Raw genomic sequence first — 22,070 nt, forward strand, 5'->3', positions numbered from 1 at the left:
CCGGCCGGGGCCCCTCGTCTTGGATGGGAACGGCCACCCGTCCAGTGCCACCAGTCAAGCCAAGCCAAGCCAAGTTGTCGCAAGTCGTTCCGCCTCTTTGCCAACGGATGCCTACCGAGCGCCGTGACGAGACCGACCCGGCGAGGCATGATGCGCCTCCGCCTTCGCCTTGGTCAAGATCGGCTATGATTTCGACTGCGCCCCTCAGCCCAGCAAGCCTGTCATCCGAGGTAAGGTTGATAGGATAATCCGATCTCCCGCTGAGATGGGGAATCGATGAGGCGATTCTTTCCTGTTTCGATCTCGTTGCGGGAAACCGAGCAAGCAGGCGGAGGAGAAAATACAGGCCAGCGTCCACGGAACAAGCCGAATACTCCTTCTCCAGTAGCCGAGTCGAAAGAAAGATGAACCATGACAGACCATCTGCCCCCCCCTCAGAGAGATGACATTGGCAGGGAAACCCCTTCGTCTGCGAATCCTAGAGCCAAGACCCTCCACGTGGATCCACGTGCACTTTTTGCCAGTGGAGCGAGAAGGAAATAGAGTGAGCGTTCCAAAAGTCCCTAGGTGGGTGGTGGTGTTGTCTATCTGGACCAGTGTGCCGCATCCAGTGAAGGCACTCTGGAGTCCCACGTTCTCTCATTTGAACGCGAGACTTTATGATATTCACCAGGGTGTTACAGCAGACAGTAACGAGGACAGTAACGGCTGGTTAAGTTTGCGAAGAAGAAGAATATTGGTGAATATCGGTTTCTTCGCCGATGAGTCAGCTCTTTAGCTGGGGCCCGTAAATGTCCGGCGTAATAACGCGCAGGTTCAATGTTATGTTATATTACAGCATTTCACTAGATGCTGTATCAGTGCGGGTGGTTCCACGTTCGCAGAGTCATGTTCAGTTACAACTGCTCCGTTATACTCACGAACTAGTGACCTAAGTCATGTCTTAACCATTGTTTACGGCTGGAACCATTGCCACTCATTTCCCACAGAGTCATAAAGCATCAATATTGTAGAGTAGCACTGCCCACGTGTTGGCAGTATTGCCTCTGCAGTGGCGTACTGTTTCGTGTACGAATACCGTATCCCTTCCCCCATGGCCCGAGGGATACGACGGCTCCGCATCCAACGGCTCGGTCATGTGTTTCTTTGTGCCCCCCCCCCCCCCCCCCCCCCGGGCGCCGGTAGGCGAGCGTTACATCGTCACTTCGATAAGACCGGGGTCGGACGACCGGCTCGCCGATTCGGGCACAAGTGCCGCGGCAGTGAGAGGGGGTTGCTAAGGCCGAGCGAAATGAGCGAGATGAGCGAGATGAGCAAGACGAGACTTCTACGGTTCTGTAGACGCGTTCCACCCATCACGAGCGGGTTCCTCATCACGTTGCCCACCATCGCCTCCCGCTGCCACCTTCTCCTTTGAATTGTTGTTGCGTCCATATCCTGCTTGGGCCCTGCCCAGCGCAACGTTGTCATCGTCATCCGGCGGGGTTGGGCATACCGCGCGCGAGTCGCCTCGTGCCCGCCAAGGGAGGAGTTCATGTCTATTAGACCCGAGGAATAGATCAAGGGAAGGGATTCAGGCCGCCGTTTAAATAGACTCAGGCACTCGCCAGCCCAGTCGCCGTTGGTCTTGAGTTTCTCGTCTTTCGTCAGTGTACCGTGCTCCTCTTCACTCGTTGCCGATCACCATCCTCCTACTCCTCCTCCTCCTTCTTCTCTCTGCCTTGTCCGTCCGGTGATCATCCCGCCCGCCCGAGACCCGACACGGCCCAGAAAGCCAAGAACGGACCACAGACCAAAAGGACGAGCAGCAGCCATGAAGCCCACAGGCCTCAAGATGCTCCTCGCGGGAGGCGGCGCCCTGTCGTCGGGCGTCCTGGCCCAGACGAGCGGCGACCTCACCGTCCTGGCCATGAACGTCGCCGGCCTGCCCGAGATCCTGCAGAACAACGACGTGCCCGGCGACAAGACGACCAACTCGCGGACCATCGGGTCGTACTTTGCCAAGTTCAACTACGATATCATCCACGTCCAGGAGGTGAGTTTTGGCCTTTCTTACAATGTGCTCTATACCCTCAGAACAAGAACCAGAACAAAAAAAACCACCACAACCGCCGATCCCTCGTGGGACCGGACGTGCGCATGAGCCATCAGTTGCTCCCGTCCCCCCTAACTCTATTATCCATGGTGGTGTACGATTTATACTCTGTACTGCGGATACTACACGTGTGGAATGGAGTGGATGACAAGGACATCCACGCCTCGCGAGCCCTGATCCAACATGTCATTGTTTCAACAATGAACTCTATATCTATCATCATTTTGAAAAATCCCATCCATCACCCGTGTGTGTGTGTGTGTGTGTGTCCACGGTGGAGGGAGAAATACAGTATAAGCAAAAAAAAAAAAAAACCAGGCGGACTAACCAAATGCTCCTACACACTTATAGGACTTCAACTACCACGCCTACATCTACGAGACGGACAACCATCCCTACCGCACGGCGACCTCGGGCGGCGTCCCCTTCGGCTCCGGGCTCAACACGCTCTCCAACCATGACTGGGTCGACTTCGAGCGCGTCAAGTGGTCGCAGTGCTCCAACGCCTCGGGCGCCGACTGCCTGACGCCCAAGGGCTTCACCTTCATGCGCGTCCGGCTCGCCGAGGGCGTCTGGGTCGACGTCTACAACCTCCACACGGACGCCGGCACCGAGACGGACGACCTCGCCGCCCGCAACAGCAACCTGCACCAGGTCGCCGACTACATCAGCGCCAACAGCGCCGGCAACGCCGTGCTCGTCTTCGGCGACACCAACAGCCGCTACACGCGCCTCCCCGGACGACATTGAGGTGTTTGGCGCGCAGAACGGCCTGGCGGACGTCTGGGTCCAGCTCGAGCGCGGCGGCGTCGTGCCGACCGTCGAGACCATCTGCTCGAACCCGAGCACGACCAACTACTGCGAGACGGTCGACAAGGCCTTCTACCGCGGCGGGCCCGTCCTCGGCCTCGAGGCGACCTACTTCAGCTACGAGAGCTCGCGGTTCCTCCAGCCCGACGGCAACGTCCTCTCGGACCACAACCCCATCACCGCCAACTTCACCTGGTCCGTCTCCGCCTCGCTGCGCCAGTCCGACTTCTCGGGCGGGCCCCACGGCACCTGGTTCTCCGACCTGCCCGCGCTGGCCGGCAAGTCCCGGCCCAAGGCCGCGGCCCTGACGTTCCGCGGCGGCAACCGCGTCGACGCCGTCGGCCTCACGCTCGCCGACGGCACCGTCCTCTCGCACGGCGGCGCGGGCGGCACGGCGGCGACGCTGGCGCTCGGCGCGTCCGAGTTCTGGACGGCGGCCAAGGTGTGCTGGGGCCAGAAGGACGGCCGCACGCGCATCTTCTCCATCCTCGCGACGACCAGCGCCGGCAGGACGCTGGCGTCGGGCGCGCAGACGTCCGACTGCGCGACGCACACGGCGCCCGCCGGGTGGCAGATTGTCGGTTTCCTGGGACGGGCGGGCGACGAGGTTGACAGGTTGGCGTTTGCTTATGCGCCGCAGTAGACGCCCCAAGTCCGCGTCCGTCCGTCTTGTCCGTCCGTCCATCGGGGGTTAGATGGGCAGGCAGAGAGACAGGTGGTGAGATATACGTCACATGGTAGATAGATGACAAGGACCTCATGATGATGATCCAGAACTACTCCGTAATAATAAGTAATGCCTTCTTCATGTCATGCGTCCCCGCCGCGTTGTCGATCTCTTTTGCAAGCTCCTGACCGACTTCACGGACTCGTGGTCTCCCGTGACACTGATCGGCGCCGGGGTTGCCTTGACTCTGGATACTTTTTGCTGCGGATACAGAATCTTGACTTGTTCCATCCAGGACGACAAACTCTCTTCTTCTTCTCTTTCTCCCTGTCTCTCCCTCTCCCTCTCTGTCTTTTCTCTCTCTCTCTCTCTCCGTCTTTCTTACTGAGTCCACCACCCCGGCAGCAACGCGACTCATGAATCAGGGTCCTCCCCCGCTGAGCAAACTCCAGTCTACCTGTAGATCGGCACACCGCAGGTCCTACGATGGTACTGTACATGAGGATGGGATAATTGATTAGCGCGTGAGCGATGTGGAAAACACATATAGGTACACACACACGCCACCCCTCCCCTCCTCCTTCACTCAACCTTTAACGGCCCACGAACTGCTGCTCTGACCACGCGATCTGGGTGGGTGGGCAACGCATTCGAGCCTTTGTTCCCTTTGTCGATCCGTTGCCTCCTCTTGTATCGTATTTTCTGAGCGGTTCCCACCTGGCCGCCCACCCGTTGGGGACTAGAATAGTTTAGCCATGTCGGTTTTGTGTAAGCCACATTGCACTGATGCGACAGCGAAGGCACTGAGACATTCGTCCACCGAACCCGCGATACACCACCAGTGTGGTGGTACCCTCAGACCTCTCTCACCGAGAGTGTTGTGAAGCTTGCAGACTTTGGTCAGCTCGGATGGACAAGAGTCTCTTTCTTTGCACTCTCCGCCAGCCAGTGAGCCGCTTCAATCCCGCCAAGTCCGTCACACCCCAAGATCAAGGCGCAAGGAGACGATCCATAGGTGTCGAGATGGAAAGAGTCGGGAGTTGGAGAGAGTCAGGGAGTGAGGGAGAGAAGAGAAAAGAGAAGAGAGTCAGTCTCTCAGTTGAGACGGTGAAAACCAACAAGAGCAGGCTTCTGCCCTGTCTGGGGCGCTCTGGCCCTGCGCCATCTAGACCTCGCACGCACGTTCGTTTGTCGCCCCCGGGTTCCGCGGCTAAGGAGGAGATTGACGCCCGCATCCTCCTTGCTATCATTCTCTCTCTCTCTCTGTGTGTGTGTGTGTGTGTGTGTGTGTGTGTCTTTCTTTCTCCCAACCTGTAACAAGAAACCGGCCGAGGCTCTAGACCCAAGAGAGCCGTGGACTCTCCAATGGGGAATGACCCGGGCCCGGATGGTGGTGGATGGACCCTGAGCTTGTATCTGCTGCTCACTGCCGGCGTTGATAGGGCAATTAGCCTTTGGTGTCCGCGCCGGCGTCACCTCCGACCCCAATGAGCCGTGTCGACTGTTGAGCTAACCAACCCCCATCGGACCGGTCGACTCTCTAGCGGAGCGCCGGACCGCCAACTAATAATCCATGGGGAATTACAGTTACATGTTGTGTTGATTCGTGGCGTGCGAACCTACGAAGCCACATCGGATGCCCTGGAGCTTGTCGGAGCTGAAGCCCTAGGACTGACCCCAGATGAAAGCTTCGCAAGTCTAGTGAGTGGCTTTCGGGGGAGGGGAGGGGAGGGGAGGGGAAGGGGGAAAGGGGATTCCAGTGGCGGCTTTTCATGCCCAGGCCGAATTGCCTTCCCCCCAGGTTCCCGCGGCACTGGGGGTAACCTGACCTGGCAGTGCCTGAATTAGAATCGAACATGAAATACAGTAAAAAGTATAATCAAGGCGCCATCGTGGCTGGCAGCATTCACACGATGCACATAGGGTCCAACAAGGTCAGCCAGCCCATCTCACGCAAGGGCTATGGTTGTTTATGGGCCGTCCGTATGGCATGGCATGGTCAAACCCGCCAGGGGCAAGCAAGCTGGGCAGAAAAACAAAAGAAAGAAAAAGAAAGAAAGAAAAAAACAGTTGTCAGATCTCGAGCAGCCGCGAGCTTGCTTCCTCTTCAGTGCTGTTTGTTTGTGCATAGCCTTCGTGGTCGGCAAAGCCTTTTGCCCTTGGGATGCCGACATGCACTCACTCTCTTGTCGTTCGGCAGGGTTACCTCGGATCCAAGCTTGCGGGCTCCCCGACGAGAGCTTCGTTCGTTCGATCGAGACCACGTTCGATGACGCACTTGGCAGCCGGACGAGAATCCTCGAGATCAAGCCTAGACCATGAAATGGCCAGCCAACATCCCGGCCGCTCCCTCCCTCCCTTTAACACTCGGTGTCGAAGGCACAGAGGTTGGCCAGAGCGCTCGCGGAACATGACACGATGCACCGCTACTATGCGACGGCGTCAAAGTGGTTGTCAGAGGTTGGATGGGTGGGCGGTGGTGTGGGGAGTTGGAGGAGGAGGAGGAGGTGGAGGAGGAGGAGGACGACGGAGTAGTTTGCCCGCCGCCCTAGGGGCCTCAGCCGTGCCGGGGAAGCACGTCCAAAAAGCCCGGCCGAGAGGACCGTCTTGTCTGCACACCTCAGAGTGCCCTTCTTCGAAGAGTAGTAAGAGTAGTACAGGCACTAGGCAACATGCCGTCGCGTCCAAGTCGCCTACTACTAGGCTCGGAGCCCCGGATCGCTGACCGTGATCGACGAGTCTCAGTTGCCCAAGCTCTCCAAGCTCCCAAGGTCGGAGCTTGCATCCTGCACCCTGACGCTTCTGTACTGTCCATATGGATATCTTAACCAGAACTGAAAGAGATCATTCGAGATACTCCCCCCCCCCCCCCCCCCAGCCTGGCTCATCTAACGCTGACAATGCACATGCGCCCACGCGGCTCATGGCCGGAAGCCAGGATGAGAACCTTCCCCTGCACATACAACACAACCAGCTACCTACCTATCCGATACTAACTCTATTTCATGGCCCCAACCATGGACGATCGGGGGGGGGGGGCAACGGCAGAACCTGGAAGCCAGGAACCAACGACAGAAATTGAATAGACAAGGTTTGCCACTGGAGAAACCCCTTCCCTCCGTCGGGCTGAGTTCCTGCATCCGCGGCCGCCGCAGTTGGTCCCGTTGGTGATTGCGGCCGTGGGAGCATTGCCTGCATGTCTTGCCTCTACAGGCACTAGTGAAATGTTTGCTTCGTGTTGGATGTTGGAACGGTTGCCGCATGAAGAAATGGATGTGAGAACGGATGCATTCCTTGTCCGTGAAAGGCACTTGCTCCGGGTTCCTGGGATGATCAGGCAAGGCCACACACACACACACACGCATACCATACACAGCCAATCGAGAGGTGAAACGTTAAAGGGCCCGACATGTCGTCCCCCGGTGTTCGCGGCGTAGACTCGCAGGGCAGATGGCCATTTTACACAGAGTTTGTACTGTAGACTTGGGACGGACAGCCACACCGGCCTGATTCGACCTCCAAGGCGAAGGCTTAATACCCGCGAGTCCCGCCCATTACGATGAACGATGATGATGAGATTGGGGGGAGATGGCCTCGAGATCGACGGGAACCTAATCTGGGTCATGGATGGGCGGGCATGGCCGCAATCTGCACACATCGGGGGTGGCAGGCAAAGGCATCTGCATGACGCGTCTGCGAGCCATTCGCACATCGGCTTTGGCCGGGGCCGCCAAGTCGCCTACAGTGACTTCTACTACTCCGTAGTTTCGGGAGAAGAAGAGAGGCGAAGGAGCTGGCCGGCCTGAATTAAGCTCCGCCCATCCGCACTACTCTGTTGAGTGAGTATCCGGATGTTGCGGTGTGATTGGTTCACGATGGGACTTTGCTATCTTGCTGAAAGACCTCCGGGCATCATCATCGATGCCCACCCGACTCTGCCACGGACGCGGCATTCCAAGCGCCGTAGATGCAAGTGATCCAGGCGAGGCGAAGCGAAGAACACCCGCTGGAGCTGGAGCTGGAGCTGGAGCTGGAGCCGATTGTTGACATTCCCAGGGGTCCGTTGGTGGAATGCGCAGCGAGACAACATGTCCGCCCTGATATGCCTCTTGGAAGAACAAGAATCGAGGATCAAGGGCAGGCCAATGAGGATGGAGGCAAAAGAGGTTGCTCTGATCGTGAACAGGTTTTGGTATATCCGTCCTCTGTGCGGATAGGCCCAGGCCCTCGGAGCCCTGCCCAAGTTTTTGGGGTGCAGCACACAAGCCGGGAGACCTCGTCTTCCTCTCACTCTCTCATGAGCCGCCCCTGGTCATGCATCTTTGGTGGGAAGCCGGACGGTATCCGGATGTGCGGCGGGGGCCAATGATCAGCACGTATTCGGAGTCCTAGAGAAGTCAAATGTGCCCCCCCGTATGGATGCTGGAGCTCTCCAATATCTTGTCGATAGCGTGTGATGGGTCATCGCATAACGTGATTGTGCATGCATGGGTGTTTTCGCTTTGCATGTGTACCCCCCCCTTCGCACGCCCGGTTGTCAGTCGTCTGAAGTCCACAACCAGCCTCCCTTTCTCTCTATTCTCTCCTTCTTTCTCTCACTCACTCCCTCAGTTCTCTCCCATTATTGACGAGTTATACAAATGGTGGACAAACGTGAAGCCATCGTATTTGCCATTGGCATGCGATAAAAGTAATGAGAATTCTTCCGCTGCTGATTAGTGGACCAAGCTGCGGGTCGGCTCAGGTCGGCCAAGGGCAGAATTTTGCTCAGGGTCAAGGGTAGGCAAATGAGGCTATCTTTGGTCATGGTAGTAGCAGTTGGGCCATCCGACGTGCCGGTGAGAACTGACGGGGGGAAGGATAGACGGATAGACACCATGATGAAGCCCCCTTCCCCTTCTCGGAGGCGAAGGGCAGCGGTGATTTCCGGTAACCCAAGGGGGGGGGGAGACTCGACACGGCTTACACGAAGAAAGCCGGGGCCGCAGAACCCGAGTGCCGTACGCGTTAGTGCTTGTTTCCCAACATCGAGGAGCTTGCGACCATCTCCACGTTTCCGCCGCGTGTGCGCCTTCGTTGGATTACTATCGACTGATGATGAACAAAAGCCTGCTAAGAGGATGAGGGCATTGACAATAGCTCCACGGGTTGGTGTGGCGTGGAGATATGGAGGTCCATAGTTCGAAGGTTCATCCAATCTGTCTCTTGAAGCTTCATTATTGGGTCGTCATCAGAATAGGGCTTGGCAGGCTGGCACTGGCTCGTGACGGATGCAGACCCGGCGGACAGGACCCTTGTCCCCCGAAGAAAGTGAAAAGAAAGAGAAAGAGAAAGAGAAAAAGAGAGAGAGAGAGAGACAATATCTTCCGCCTGGGGTGGGTGACCGGTGGGCCATGGCTGTGATGAGCGGCTTGTAGACAGGGAAGACGATCACTTTCGGGTTGGTGTCACCTCCAAACAAGGCGTGTACCCCTGCCAGGCCGGTCCGCTGCTAAACCACGAAAATCAACTCTTCTCAGAGCAGCAGAGGCGTCTCAGGGGGCGGCCAAGAGAGAGGAACGAAGATGGAGACGGGAGAGAGGGAGCAGGTTCCGAGGTCGTGCCATAGGTGCGTACTGGACGGGAGGAGTCGCAGTAGCGTGGCTGGCAGGCTGTGATGGGAGCACTGGGGAGTCGAAGCCGCAACCAGACCAGCCAATGCTGTCACCATGTATCCGTAGGATTGGGCTTCAAGATTATGCGTGTGTGTGGTGTGTGTGTGTGTCCCAGTCTGGCCAAGATGGGCCGGGGGTGTCTGTTGGAGGTTGACGGCGGATGTGCACCACATAGTACATTATATGTGATAGGGGCCAGGGCCAGAAGCAGGCCAAGCACGGGGAGCCGGACGGCCGTGTTCGACAGCGGGGGGCAAGGGAGTCGGGCCCGTTAGAGTAGTGTTGGGTGTTCCTGTTCCTTGTCTTGTCCAACGGCTCGGGGGGGCGAGCGAGCGAGAGAACATGAGATGGTTGAGATTGACGAGATGGCTACGAAACGACACCATGTGCCCAGGGTATGTATCGCTTCTCGCCCCTCTCCCCGCTTGCCTCTCGCCTTGTGCCGCAGCCCGACGGCGATTCCTCCTGTCCGTCGGGAGGACAACTTCAGACGACCAGGGAGCCGAATGGCGTCACGGCGTGCATCGTTCATGGGTATCCGTACGGGGCCAGTGTCAACGATTGTGTATCCGTACGGGTACGGAGCGTGTGATGCGCGGGACCCGCGCCCCCTCGGCACGAAGTTGGAACCTGGGGCAGGGCTGTTGCCGAGCCTCAGAACCAGAACCGGTTGCAAAACAGTGAGAACCTGGAAGGTGATGGATCGTTGACCGTTGGTGGGAGGCGGCCGATCAGTGGTGGACAAGATGTTGTTAATGGAGTTGAGTGCTGTGTAGTGTGTGCTGTGTACTCTATAAGTGAGCATCGTGACGAAGGGCGTTGAAAGGCCAGGTTAGCGGTACGTATCCTTGTAGATTACATAAGTTAAGTAGTCTCGGTTGGTTTGCACACCTCGCTAATGGCCTCCGGCGAGTAAGTGCGCTGTAAGGTCGCTATCGCGTGGAGAGTGAGGGTACCCACCCAATACCGATGCCACTAGCGTTAAGCGAGTAGGTGCGTACCTCGTGAAAACCGCAACACTTTTGCGGGAATGAGGGAAGGAACTGTGCAACGGAGCTGCCTCCGGAATGGAATTTCCCCCTACTGTACTGTACGTACCTAGCTAGCTAGGAACGCACAGCAGACGAGAAGCATCATCGTCACCTTCTCACCACCTTCACACCCACGACAGAAACTACAGCCGTATACTCTACTCCCTCCTGTCTTCTTACTTCTTTTCGCCTCGCCTCGCATTCCAGCCCAACGATTTCACACCTTCCGTTCCTGGCCACTTGCCGTTGCCTGCAGCATCTTGGAGATGAGCCGCTAGACGGCTGCAGCACGGGCGCCGATGAACTGACATGTCACGAATAAGCAAGCAAATAGGCAGCAAGTCGTAACGATAACAGTAACAGCAGCAGCAGCAGAAGCAGCATTCTGGTTCCTCGAACATGAAATCCGTCAAGCGTACCGTTGCCCGACGTCCGATGGAAGAATAGGCCGCGGAGCGTCGCCTCGAACCGGAATTCCACCCCGGCCATGTCGCATCGCAGCCGAACATTCAACACACACACACACACACACACACACACACACACACACACACATACGCACGCACCGTCCGAGGCACACCGGTCGCGCACCCCAGACCACGGCACGACGTTCGTTGCCGGTACTCACAGATCCCGCTTCTCCTGAAGCCCCTGTGCTGTGGTTGCAGTCCAGTCCTGCAGTCCTGTTCGTTTCCCGCCGCAGGAGTCCTGAAGCCGACAATCCGATGACCCTACAAGCTACAATCCTGTTCGTCCTCACTGCACCACAGAGTTCCACAAAGGGGCCCTATGCCCACCAACCCGTCGAGGTTCAGCCTCCAGAGTCCCGACATGACGTGCTGGCATGCGACTGCCAGGTAGCTTGTGATGATCCGGATGGCATGGTGCTGCAAGACAACAACACCAAGACAGTCTCTCGCTTGTCTCTGCGCCCGCGAGATCAGAACAGACCAGAAGGGATGCACCACCGTGCCCCGAGCCCACAGCCGAAAGACCGTCTTTGAGTGGCGGCGCACGGTAAGGTCAGCGAGACCACCAGCTCTGTTTGCCCGTCTTCAAAGTTCCAGGGCCCCCCCTCCCCTACTTCCGCTGCCGGACCGCACTGCAAACGAGCTTGGCACGGGTCGGAAGAGCAGTATCCTCTTCATTGACCAAGGAACGTACCTCATCACTGGGGAGGGGGTCCGGTCTGGTCTCATGCTCGTCATAGAGAGAAAAAGAGACACGGAGAGAGAGGGAGACCTAGAGAGCAAACGATGATCGACACAAAGCCGTAGATGTGTACATGGTGGGCGCTGCGAGACAGCCACTCCCACCGCATCGGTGCGCCTCTCCCGACTGCGCCGCTCGCACATGCTGTCATCATGCCTCTTGCGACGACACACGGGACACAGCACAAGACCGCCCTGCGCTCCAAGCTCCGCGCAGAGAAAGCCCTGCCGGCGATCGATTGAGCTCGGGGCATATGTCGACGAATACGCCCGCCGAACCTGAGGAGCAAATAGGCCCGCGAGGACGGAGCATGTCCGTTTGCCATCTTGTCCCGGTCGGGCGGACGCAATGAGAGCAAGCCGCGACAAGGGTCGTCTTAAGTTTGTTCTTGTGCGGTCTGTCCGTACAGATACAGAGTCCAGAGTCCAGAGTAACAGCGCGCGCCTATTCGGCTTGTCAAAAGCACCGGCGCTCGCATCAAATAGCAAATACCGGACTGCCGAAGAATGCGCATGCCGGCGCGACTCATGGAGACGCCACAATGCGTCTTGTTGGTCCCTCCCGGTCGGTGTCGGTACCCACAGCAGGCACCGTCCCAGGATGACAATGGGCCCTTGATATATCTGCCCGACGAGACTGAAAAAAAAAGGGGCCGAGGTTGTATCGAGAATGTCGAGGATCTGTACAGAGTACCTACCTGTATATTGCTTGGGAATGGGAGGAAGCGGCGGCCAACCCACTCGTCCTGGCCCTTTGGCCCTTGGATGCAAGCATCATGACACAGGGTCCCCAGGTGTGCCCACCGATGGCGAGCCATGAGAGTAACTCAACCCGAGGTTCCGGTAGCTCGCGATTCAGAGGCAGCTAAGCAGGCCGGCAGACGTCTTTTCTTCAACGAGGTGCCGGAAACCCCATCCAAAGCCAGCCGACGAGGCCGAAGACCGCAGCGGCGCGTACTAAATGCCGAGATTAAGATTATTCCCTCACTCATTTGGGGACCATCATCAACCAGTTCGAACAGTACAGAGGAGTGAGTGGGTGATGATTGACGGCATTTTCCGTCGTGGCAGACACGCGGCAGGACTCGGGATACTGAAGCCAAGCTACGAAATACACTATTAGGCCAGCCCACGTATACGGACTGGGGATTTTGGGCCCGGCCGTCTGGGGGAGGAGAGCGCGCGATAACGGCCACAGGGCATGGCAGGGCAGGGCAGGGCAGGCAGGGCTCAAGGGCCGACCAGGAGGAGAAGGGTTCGAGCGGGTTGACTCGTGAGTTCGTTCTCCAGGTCATCGGGACACTGCCCCAGCACAGAGAGAGGCCAACTTTGGAGCCAAGCTGGGGTTGGCTGTCAACGTCGTCCTGGATGCCCATCCCCCTTGCGAGCGAAGGTTGCCCTGCAGGTAACCAGCAGCAAGGGAAACGGAGAGGCGTCGGCGGCAAAGCCACGAATCCTACCAAGGGTTTCGGGTTAGTTAGTCGAGGGCAACAAGGCTATGTGGGAGTTCTGGCGACAGAAGTTTGGATCACGACGATGGTTGATGGTGGCTCTAAGCCCTCATTTGGCGGAACGGGGGAATTGCCCCTGGTTCTGGTTGTCATCAACCAACAGGCAACGCCGGCAGAAGATGGAGCCATATCCTCTCTCTTTTCAAACATGCCCGTAAAAGGACCCCAAACGCCAAAGGGAAAAGACGATTCTGATGAAGGAAATGGGCGCACCCTCTTAGTTCTCCATCTTCCCCCTTGGCGCTGGCGCCGCCGGCGCCGGCGCTGGACTTGAACCCAGCAGAGACGCCGCTGGACTAGAGCGCCCTGGTAAACCATGGTGAACCATGGCAAATCACCCTGTCTTCGAGGGCACGCCGCTGGAGCCTAGCGGTCCACCATCGACCACTTTGGACGATTTATGTTTTGTTTTTTTGTCAGTTGGCCATTGCCCGCCCCTCCTCTAACCCCCGGGGACAAAAAGGAATAAAAAGCAAAGAGATAAAGAGACAGATGGACAGCGAGAAGCGACAGGGTCGGACGATGGGGATTAAAGCCGTTGGACCGCCTTTTACGGTTGACGGTTTGACTGGTACAGCAGGCAACTTGAAGGTGCTAATCGGGGGGGGATAATGAACAGGGGGACGGAGACTTCTCTCAAAGGGGTCTGAGAGCAACTCTGTCACTGGCGCAGCAGCAGCAGACAGAAGTATCACACTGCGTTGATGGGTGGCGAGGTACCGAGTGTGCCTATTCTCGCCTGCGGAGTACTTCAACGCTTGTCCACTATGCCATGTACTCCCCTCCCCTACTGACATGACATGGGCACAGGGGCGGGCAGGTCCGCCAGGTAGGTTGTGGACCGTGGACCGTGGACTGTGGGCTGTGGGCTATGGGCTATGGGCTATGGAGTTACGGGGAGGAGGGAGGGATGGGGGGAGCTCTTAGTTGGGAAACACGGGCATCAATATCGGATCTCAGTTTCCCAGTTCGTCAGGTGGAAGTCGACGGCGATGCTGCTTCTGGCTGTGGAGGGCTGTGGAGGGCTGATCCGAAGTACTGGTATTGGTTTCCCGAAGCAGGGACCGAACGGAGAAGAGGCTCGGGGCAGGACGAACACGGATACGGAAGTTTTTTTTTCTTCTCTCCTTTCTTTTTCCATTTTTTTACAGGTGGTGGTGGATGGCATACGGACACGACACGATAACGATGCGATACGATGCTATGCCATGCCATGCCATGCCTTGCCATGCATATATGCATGTACTTTCTGACTAACAACCACAGCGAACGCAAGAGAGCAAGAGATATCCAGATCCTGCTTCTGCTATGGCTGAGGATGGATGGCAAGTGCGCCTCTTTCTCTCTCTTCGTCTCTCTCTTCGTCTCTCTCTTCCTGTCTCTCTCTCTCTCTTTCTCTCTCCCCTTCTCCTCCTACAGAAACTACGTCTCTCTTCTCACCTGTCGTCTGATTCCCAATGCCGCGGCGGACTCGTGGCCATCGTCAAACCTTTCCCTGCCTACCTGGGGGCCCTCGCAAGCGGCGTTGAACCTTGTCGGGCATGCATCATGTCGGGCTCGGAATCCCGTCAGCTCGCCTCGTGTCTCGTCGCCTAATCCTGCAGGACGAGCGAGTCGAATGAGGGCCGTCAAGTCGCTTGAAGGGAGGCAAGAGACAGATGGACGGGTGGACAGACGGTCAGACCGATAGACAGACAGACAGACAAACAGACAGACAGAGACGGACTGTCAGTGCGCCCTGGCCTTTTACGCCTCGCAAACCTTTTCGCGAGTCACAGCGCCGTCCGAGGACCGTCCAGGATTGCCGGTGCTTTTTGTTGAACCGCACACAGCGCGACGCATTGTTCTGCCTCGAGGAGAGAGAGAGAGAGAGATAGATAGATAGAAAGGGAGAGACTGGATTGCGGGGGGTCCGTCCTGGGAGTTGTGGCCCGACGAATCTGTTGTATTTCGTACGCATTCCACGAGTCTTTTGTCTGTCTCCGACTCCTGACATAATTCATGTGTGTCTGTCTGTCCTTCGACAGGCGGCCGGGGGTCAGACGAGCTGGATGAGCTTGCCGTCCTCGAGTCTCGTCAAGGGGATGATGACATACATGACACGGGACGGAACCTGCGTCTGCTACGTCCTCGCGTCTGCATCTACGAAGTCCACCTGCGTCTACACCTGCATCTATCTGCATCTGCATCTGCACCTGCGTCCGAGCCGCCGCCGCTCCCCTCCGCCCCCCTCCTCCCTCCCCCCCGGCCGGCATCTGTCTTGGCTGTCTAGCTATCTAGCCAGCTGTCTGTCTCTCTATCTATCTTGCCCTGTGTCCTGGAAAGAAGTCACCCTCTTCCTTGCCTTGTCCCCTGTCATACACAACACATGCCCCGAGCACACAGCACCTCCAAGGCCGACTCGGTGTTGTACTCGCTCGAGCTTCACTGCATATGTAGGTACATGCACAGAGGTATCCGGACGGGCAGACAGAACACGACGCCTACAGACAGTATTGCATTCCTCGCGCCTTCTCTCATTCTTCTTCGCATTCTCTCTCTTGCCCCCTTCCCCTTGGCCATCTCTCGGCCTCTTTGCAGACTTCGCCTTAGTCTTTCGCCTCTGTCTTTGCGCTGGATACCGTAACATGCATCCCTCCCCTCCCCTCCCCTTCCCCCCCCCCCCTGCTCCCCGTCCGAGTAGTGTACACACACACACATACACAACACACGCACACACTTTCTGTGTCTCTCTCTATCCGTCTCTCAAAACAGTCCTCCACCACTTCCCGATCCACGCCGCCGTTGCTCCCTCGGCCGTTGACCTCCGTCCCATCCCCCCCCCCCCCTCCCTTCAACCAGACCAGTGAACCGGCAACTAGCCCTTCTTCCCCCTTTGTCCCCCATTGTCGCGTGTGTTCGTCACTCTGGAGACAGGAGACGCCAGACTGACGCACGATGCAATAAGCTTGCCTCCGTCGCAAGCCTCCTCCCCCAGCTACCCAGGGCCAGAAGCTCGAGCGTCACGCCAACCGCTAACCGACACGATCGAAACCAAGTTAGCCAGCTCTTACGGGCGGGCGGTTCCCCAACTGCATCTCCAACGTCGACAACCCCCAAGCCCGCCCAGGAAGAAAAGAAAGAAAACCAAACTGCCCCGAAAATCCAAATAAAACAACCGACTGAGCAGAAAAGGTACGCAGCGCTACAGGACAGGGAAACATGGGGGGGGGGAGTGTGGCACGGTATCCGTCCATCACCCACCACCCACTTTGCCTACACTATCCGTTCTATTTCTCTCTGTACATTCATAACCCATACATCCATCCATCCATATTCTCTACCCACACCCTCCACGGCTCCCGGGCTTCAAATGCCCACGCCCCCCCCCCTTCACTTCCCTACGTGATCGTCCCTCGCTTTGGGCACTCTCACATGGGGGTGCGAGGGCCTCTTCGAGAGCTCCCGAAACCTTGAGTCAAGCCCTGGTCCCTGGTAGATGCAGCTATCCCCCATTAGCACTGGGTGGGAGAAAAGGGCAAGGATCCCTCCAACACGTCTGTCCCGGGGGTATGACATTCCTGTCTGCTCTGTCGTAGTGTAGTACCTGAGTACCACTGAAAGTAGAAAGAGAGAGAGAGAGAGAGACAGAGAGAGCGTGTGTGTGTGTGTAAGGATAATAGTGTACGAATGTATACCTACTCCCCCTCCCACATCAATACCCGTCATCTCCTCCCTACATTCCACGACCTCTGCTTCTTCCCATCAAAACCAACCTACACCTTTGCAGCGCACACAGGCCAAGCCGTCTGTTTTCCTGCTCTTTCAACTCGTCAACTGACTGTGTCATTGTCACATCCGACAGCTCGATACCGACGGTTACACCGCTCGACAAGCACGAACTGCCAATACAATCAGACAAGACGTCAACAACGAACCCGCTCGACGTAGGGACGCACTCTTGACTTTTTTCTTCGTCTTGTCGGTTGCGATTCTTGCTCGGGGAAGCAATACCGCAAACCAGCACGCCAGAGGCGCACTTTCGAACACGACCGTACCCCTCGAGGGGTCTTTTCCTGCTTCTGCCAACGAACGCACCTCAGAACCAGCCCATTGACCTATCCTGCCCGACACCCGCCGTTCGAGGACACGGCAGAGGCGTCGCAACGAGGAAGAAACCGGAGAGAGAGAGAGAGAGAGAGAGAGAGAGACAGAGAGAGCGAAGGGAAGGGAAAGAGACGAACGGAGAGAAAGAGAGACAGACAGGACTGCTGGACCGAACCGGACCGGACATTGCGTGTTTGTGTTAGTTACCCGGACTTCGCCCTCATCATCAAACGAGGCGGCCTCGATTCCAGACGACTCTCTCTCGAACACCCACAAACGCGCACCCTCGCTTTTGCACCGCCGCCGTCACCGTCGCCAGTTATCCATGCTTCTCCACGACGGCAATCAGCAGCAGCCATGGTAATGCTGAGCGACCATTCCATGCGTGCCAGCCTCCAAGTGGCGCCCTTGAAGCTTCACAAATCCCGATCCTGCGATGCGCTGGCCTCGAAACAACAATTACAACACCAACAACAACAACTACAACAGCAACAGGACCACCCCGCCTCGTCCACCAAGTCCTCCTACACATCGAAACACATGACGCCGCCCGCGACGCCCAATGGCTCGCAGGAAGACCTGGCGGCGGCGGCGGCGGACCAGCAGATGCCGCCGCCCGTCTTCCACAACTTTTTGCGAGCCTTCTACCCCTTCCATCCGAGCTACGCCATGACGGACTCGAGCGTCACCTTGCCATTGAACGAGGGGGACGTCATCCTTGTCCACTCGATCCACACCAACGGCTGGGCTGACGGGACCCTGCTGGTGTCGGGCGCGCGAGGATGGCTGCCGACCAACTACTGCGAGGCCTACGACCCGGACGAGATGAGGAATCTGCTCAAGGCCCTGCTCAACTTCTGGGATCTGCTGCGCAGCACTTCGGTCAACGACAGCGAGATCTTTGGCAATCAGGAGTTCATGAAGGGTATCATTGCCGGTGTGCGCTATCTCCTGGTAAGCCTGCAAACCTGCAAACCTGCAACCCCCCCCCTGCAAGACCCGTTCCATGATGATGCAACATGTATAATAAACAGGGGTTGTTGTTGCTGACACAAAGTCCCTCTCTCCCTCAACAGGAACGCACGCATTGCCTAACGAGGGAATCCGCCATGATCACGCGCAACGACAGCCTGAGACGTGCGAGAAAGACGCTGCTCTCGGAGTTGTCGGCCCTGGTGAAGACGGCCAAGCGGCTGCAGGAGGCCCAGAAGGGCGTCGCCCGGCCCCGCGAGGACGTCAACGACATCATCGACGAGATGATCCTCAAAGCCTTCAAGATCGTCACCAAGGGCGTGCGCTTCTTCGACATCCTCGAGGACGACCGGCGGCAACGGGCGCCCGCCGTGACGGTCATGGCTACCGTCATCGAGGAAACCTACATCCCGCCGACGCCGCCGGCCGATCACGTCGAGTTTGCCGACGAGAACAACAACAACAACAACAACAACCACAGCAATAACCACCGTAATCATAATCGCAGCAAGACAGGCTCACCGCGTAAACTGACCAACGGAACACCGAGCCGGGGCACGGCCTCACGGGCAGGCGAGATGACAACGGCAGCGACAGCGTCAGCGACGACAACAACAGCAGCAACGTCCACAACATCAACAACAACATCAAGGCCGCCATCGTCATCTTCCTCGTCGTCCACAACAAACGCCCCGGCCGGCAGCAGAGGCCTCTCCACCACCGTCGGCTCCCCCTCCAGTCCCAAGTCGCACAGGATGTCTCAGAACGTCAAACGGCTGTCGGCCAACATCTCGCACCGCGTCTCACTGGCCGGCCCTTCTCCGCTGTCAAGGCCGCATCATCTTGTCTCGGAACGCCTCAACAAGAGCCACGACACCTTTCTGTCCCACCTGGGCTCCTTCATCGGCCGCCTGCATCTTCAGTCTCAGTCGCGGCCCGAGCTGGCCTTCGCCATCAAGCTGTCGGCCACGTCGGGCGGCGAGCTGCTGGCCGTCGTCGACGTCGTGTGCGGGCAGAGCACCAACGCCGAGATGCTGGCGCGCGCGAGGGACATGATGTTTGAGCGCATCCGCGAGCTCGTGAGGGCGGCCGGCCAGATCATCCGCCACGCCGTGTTCCAGGACGCCGACGTCATCATGCCCCAGGACAACAGCATGCTGCTGATGGCGGCGACGGGCTGCGTCAAGGCCGCCGGCGAGTGCGTGGCCAAGACCAAGTGGGCGATCGAGCGAGTCGGCGACTTTGAGTGCGAGTTCGAGGCCGGCGACCTGGGCATCGACCTCGCCGTGCTCGACATCGGCGGCGACGGCCCGGAGCACCACGGCCGGCGTCCGTCCGTAGCACCCTCGGTCGCGGAGACGGCGACGACGGAGGCGACGAGCGTGGCAGCCGGAAGAGAGGGGGAAGAAGAAGAAGGAGGAGAACAAGGAAAAGGGTCTACCTCGGCGAGGAGCGCTGCTGACTCGATGCAATCTGCTGTTGTGCCGCCAACGCCCCACAGCAACCATCAACATCCTCCTCATCATCAACAACGGCCCAGCATCGCCAACGACAAGCCGCTGCCTCAACTTCCTCCGGCCGTCGCTGCCGCCGCCGCCGCCGCCGCCGCCGCCTCCGGGTCCGATGCTGCTCAGCCGGCTTCTATTCTTCACCGGGGACGCCCTTCATCTCAGAACTCGTCGTCGTCTGCTCACAACTCGCGCCCTTCGTCCGTCAACAACGACGGCGTCTCGAGTGTGGCGTCGTCCGTCTCGTCGATCCGCCCGACTCTGCCGCCTCTGCCCAAACTGTCCACATCCCTGCTCCCGGGAGATGAGTACAGCCCCATCGACAACACAAACCAGGATGGCGGCGACTTTCACGGCAGCCACAGCAACAACAACATCAACAGCGGCAACGGCTCGTATCATCGTGCTGACAGTATAGCCGTGTCGAGCGCCGGCAGCAGCACCACCTATCTCAGCCGAGACTCGGAGGCCAGCCTCGTGTCGCAGACGTCGACGCGCGCAACGACGCCGGACCACGCCCTGGGCCTGAAGCTCAAGCCCTCCATGTCGGAGCTCAGCAACGCCGGCAGCGCCAACAACAGCAACGGTAACAACAACGACGAGGTGGACGATGTCGAGTCCAAGATGCTCGAGAAGACGTACGCTCACGAGCTCATGTTCAACAAGGAGGGCCAGGTCACGGGCGGCTCGCTCCCTGCTCTCGTCGAACGCCTCACGACGCACGAGTCGACGCCCGACGCGACCTTCGTCTCGACCTTTTACCTCACCTTCCGTCTCTTCTGCAGCCCCCTCAAGCTGGCCGAGACGCTCATCGACCGCTTCCACTACGTCGCCGAGGCCCCTCACATGGCCGGCCCCGTCCGGCTGCGCGTGTACAACGCCTTCAAGGGCTGGCTCGAGTCGCACTGGCGCGACGAGACGGACCGCGAGGCCCTCGCCCTCATCGAGCCCTTTGCCCAGTTCGAGCTCGGCGCCGTGCTGCCCTCGGCCGGCCGCCGCCTCCTCGAGCTGGCCCAGCGCGTGTCCAAGGACATCGCCCTCGTGCCCCGCCTCGTGTCGTCCATGGGCAAGACCAACACGTCCATCGCCCAGTACATCCCGGCCGACACGCCTCACCCGCCGCTGGCCGTGACCAAGGGCCAGATCAACCAGCTCTTCGCCTGGAGGAACGGCGGCAGCAACCCGACGGTGCTCGACTTCGAGCCCCTCGAGCTGGCCCGCCAGCTCACCATCAAGCAGATGAACATCTTCTGCTCCATCATGCCCGAGGAGCTGCTCGCGTCGCAGTGGATGAAGAAGGGCGGCGTCGACGCCCCCAACGTCAAGGCCATGTCGGCCCTCTCGACGGACCTGTCCAACCTCGTGGCCGAGACCATCCTGCAGTACTCGGAGGTCAAGAAGCGAGCCGCCGTCATCAAGCAGTGGATCAAGGTCGCCCACCAGTGCCTCGAGCTGCACAACTACGACGGCCTCATGGCCATCATCTGCAGCCTCAACAGCAGCACCATCAGCCGCCTCCGCAAAACGTGGGACTTTGTCTCGGTGAAGCGCCGCGAGATGCTGCGCACGCTGCAGGCCATTGTCGAGCCCGCCCAGAACAACAAGGTGCTGCGCACTCGCCTGCACGACCACGTCCCGCCCTGTCTGCCGTTCCTCGGCATGTTCCTGACCGACCTCACCTTTGTCGATATCGGTAACCCACCGACGAAGCAGATTCCTACCCTCAGCGGTGGCAGCGGCGGCGGCGGCGGCGGCGGCGGCGGTGGCGATGGCTCCGAAGAGAATGGCGGCGGCCTCACCGTCGTCAACTTTGACAAGCACACGCGCACCGCCAAGATCATTGGCGAACTACAGCGCTTCCAGATCCCCTACCGGCTCACCGAGATCCCCGAGATGCAGGACTGGATGGCGTCGCAGATTGTCCGCGTCCGCGAGAGCGACCAGGGCCAGGTCAGCTACTACCGCAAGAGCCTGCTCCTCGAGCCCCGTGAGATGGCGGCGATGAGGCCTACCCTTGAATCCCAGACCAGCTCGGCGTCGACGATGACGATGGCGACGGCCATGACGCCAACGACGACCACGTCGTCATCGACGGCTTCTTCCGTCACCCAGCGAGGCGGTGATCTCTTTGGCTGGATGAGCCGAGACCGTGGCGCCTCGACACCGACGCCCACTCCGCTGTGATTGAGATGATGGAGGAGGAGAGCAAAGCAACCCCCCTCCCCGGCCAGCCTCAACACCAACCAACCAACCAACCAACCCATGGCAACCCAGCCCGCCTTCATGTCTCGATCGACTGATATCTTTGATCCCCCCCCCCCAACGGGCCAAGAAACATCATTTCCACATTTCCGGCGACATACTTTACAATTACCCCTTATTCTGCTTCACTTTTGATACCCCATTTTCTCGCCTCGCTCCGAGAGGCCTCATGTCATGAACGACGTTTTATTATCCTCACGATGACACTGAATCACACACACACACACACACACACACGCAAACACAATCATACACACACACAC

General features: G+C 58.4%; 5 protein-coding genes across 5 annotated transcripts; 4 read left to right on the top strand and 1 right to left on the bottom strand.

Annotated features, from left to right (window-relative positions):
* Positions 1-1,813: 1,813 nt before the first annotated feature.
* CH63R_12500 (Endonuclease exonuclease phosphatase family protein) lies at positions 1,814-3,548 on the top strand (the record flags this gene model as incomplete). The annotated part of the gene is made up of 4 exons (XM_018307474.1): positions 1,814-2,035; positions 2,077-2,346; positions 2,447-2,794; positions 2,862-3,548. The coding sequence occupies 4 exons, from the start codon at positions 1,814-1,816 to the stop codon at positions 3,546-3,548; spliced, it is 1,527 nt and encodes a 508-aa protein (XP_018151891.1).
* A 5,949-nt stretch (positions 3,549-9,497) lies between these two features.
* CH63R_12501 (uncharacterized protein) lies at positions 9,498-10,031 on the bottom strand (the record flags this gene model as incomplete). The annotated part of the gene is made up of 1 exon (XM_018307475.1): positions 9,498-10,031. One exon carries the CDS (start codon positions 10,029-10,031, stop codon positions 9,498-9,500), a length of 534 nt encoding a protein of 177 aa, XP_018151892.1.
* A 262-nt stretch (positions 10,032-10,293) lies between these two features.
* On the top strand, positions 10,294-11,711 carry CH63R_12502 (uncharacterized protein; the record flags this gene model as incomplete). Its single annotated transcript, XM_018307476.1, has 4 exons — positions 10,294-10,316; positions 10,592-11,114; positions 11,170-11,460; positions 11,535-11,711. The coding sequence occupies 4 exons, from the start codon at positions 10,294-10,296 to the stop codon at positions 11,709-11,711; spliced, it is 1,014 nt and encodes a 337-aa protein (XP_018151893.1).
* A 573-nt stretch (positions 11,712-12,284) lies between these two features.
* On the top strand, positions 12,285-13,302 carry CH63R_12503 (uncharacterized protein; the record flags this gene model as incomplete). The annotated part of the gene is made up of 3 exons (XM_018307477.1): positions 12,285-12,499; positions 12,551-13,133; positions 13,201-13,302. 3 exons carry the CDS (start codon positions 12,285-12,287, stop codon positions 13,300-13,302), a joined length of 900 nt encoding a protein of 299 aa, XP_018151894.1.
* Positions 13,303-17,422: 4,120 nt separating this feature from the next.
* CH63R_12504 (RasGEF domain-containing protein) lies at positions 17,423-21,729 on the top strand (the record flags this gene model as incomplete). Its single annotated transcript, XM_018307478.1, has 2 exons — positions 17,423-18,019; positions 18,142-21,729. The coding sequence occupies 2 exons, from the start codon at positions 17,423-17,425 to the stop codon at positions 21,727-21,729; spliced, it is 4,185 nt and encodes a 1,394-aa protein (XP_018151895.1).
* Between the last annotated feature and the right edge of the window lie 341 nt (positions 21,730-22,070).

This window comes from Colletotrichum higginsianum, chromosome 9 (assembly GCF_001672515.1).
Source record: "Colletotrichum higginsianum IMI 349063 chromosome 9, whole genome shotgun sequence".
Classification (NCBI taxonomy): Eukaryota; Fungi; Ascomycota; class Sordariomycetes; order Glomerellales; family Glomerellaceae; genus Colletotrichum; species Colletotrichum higginsianum.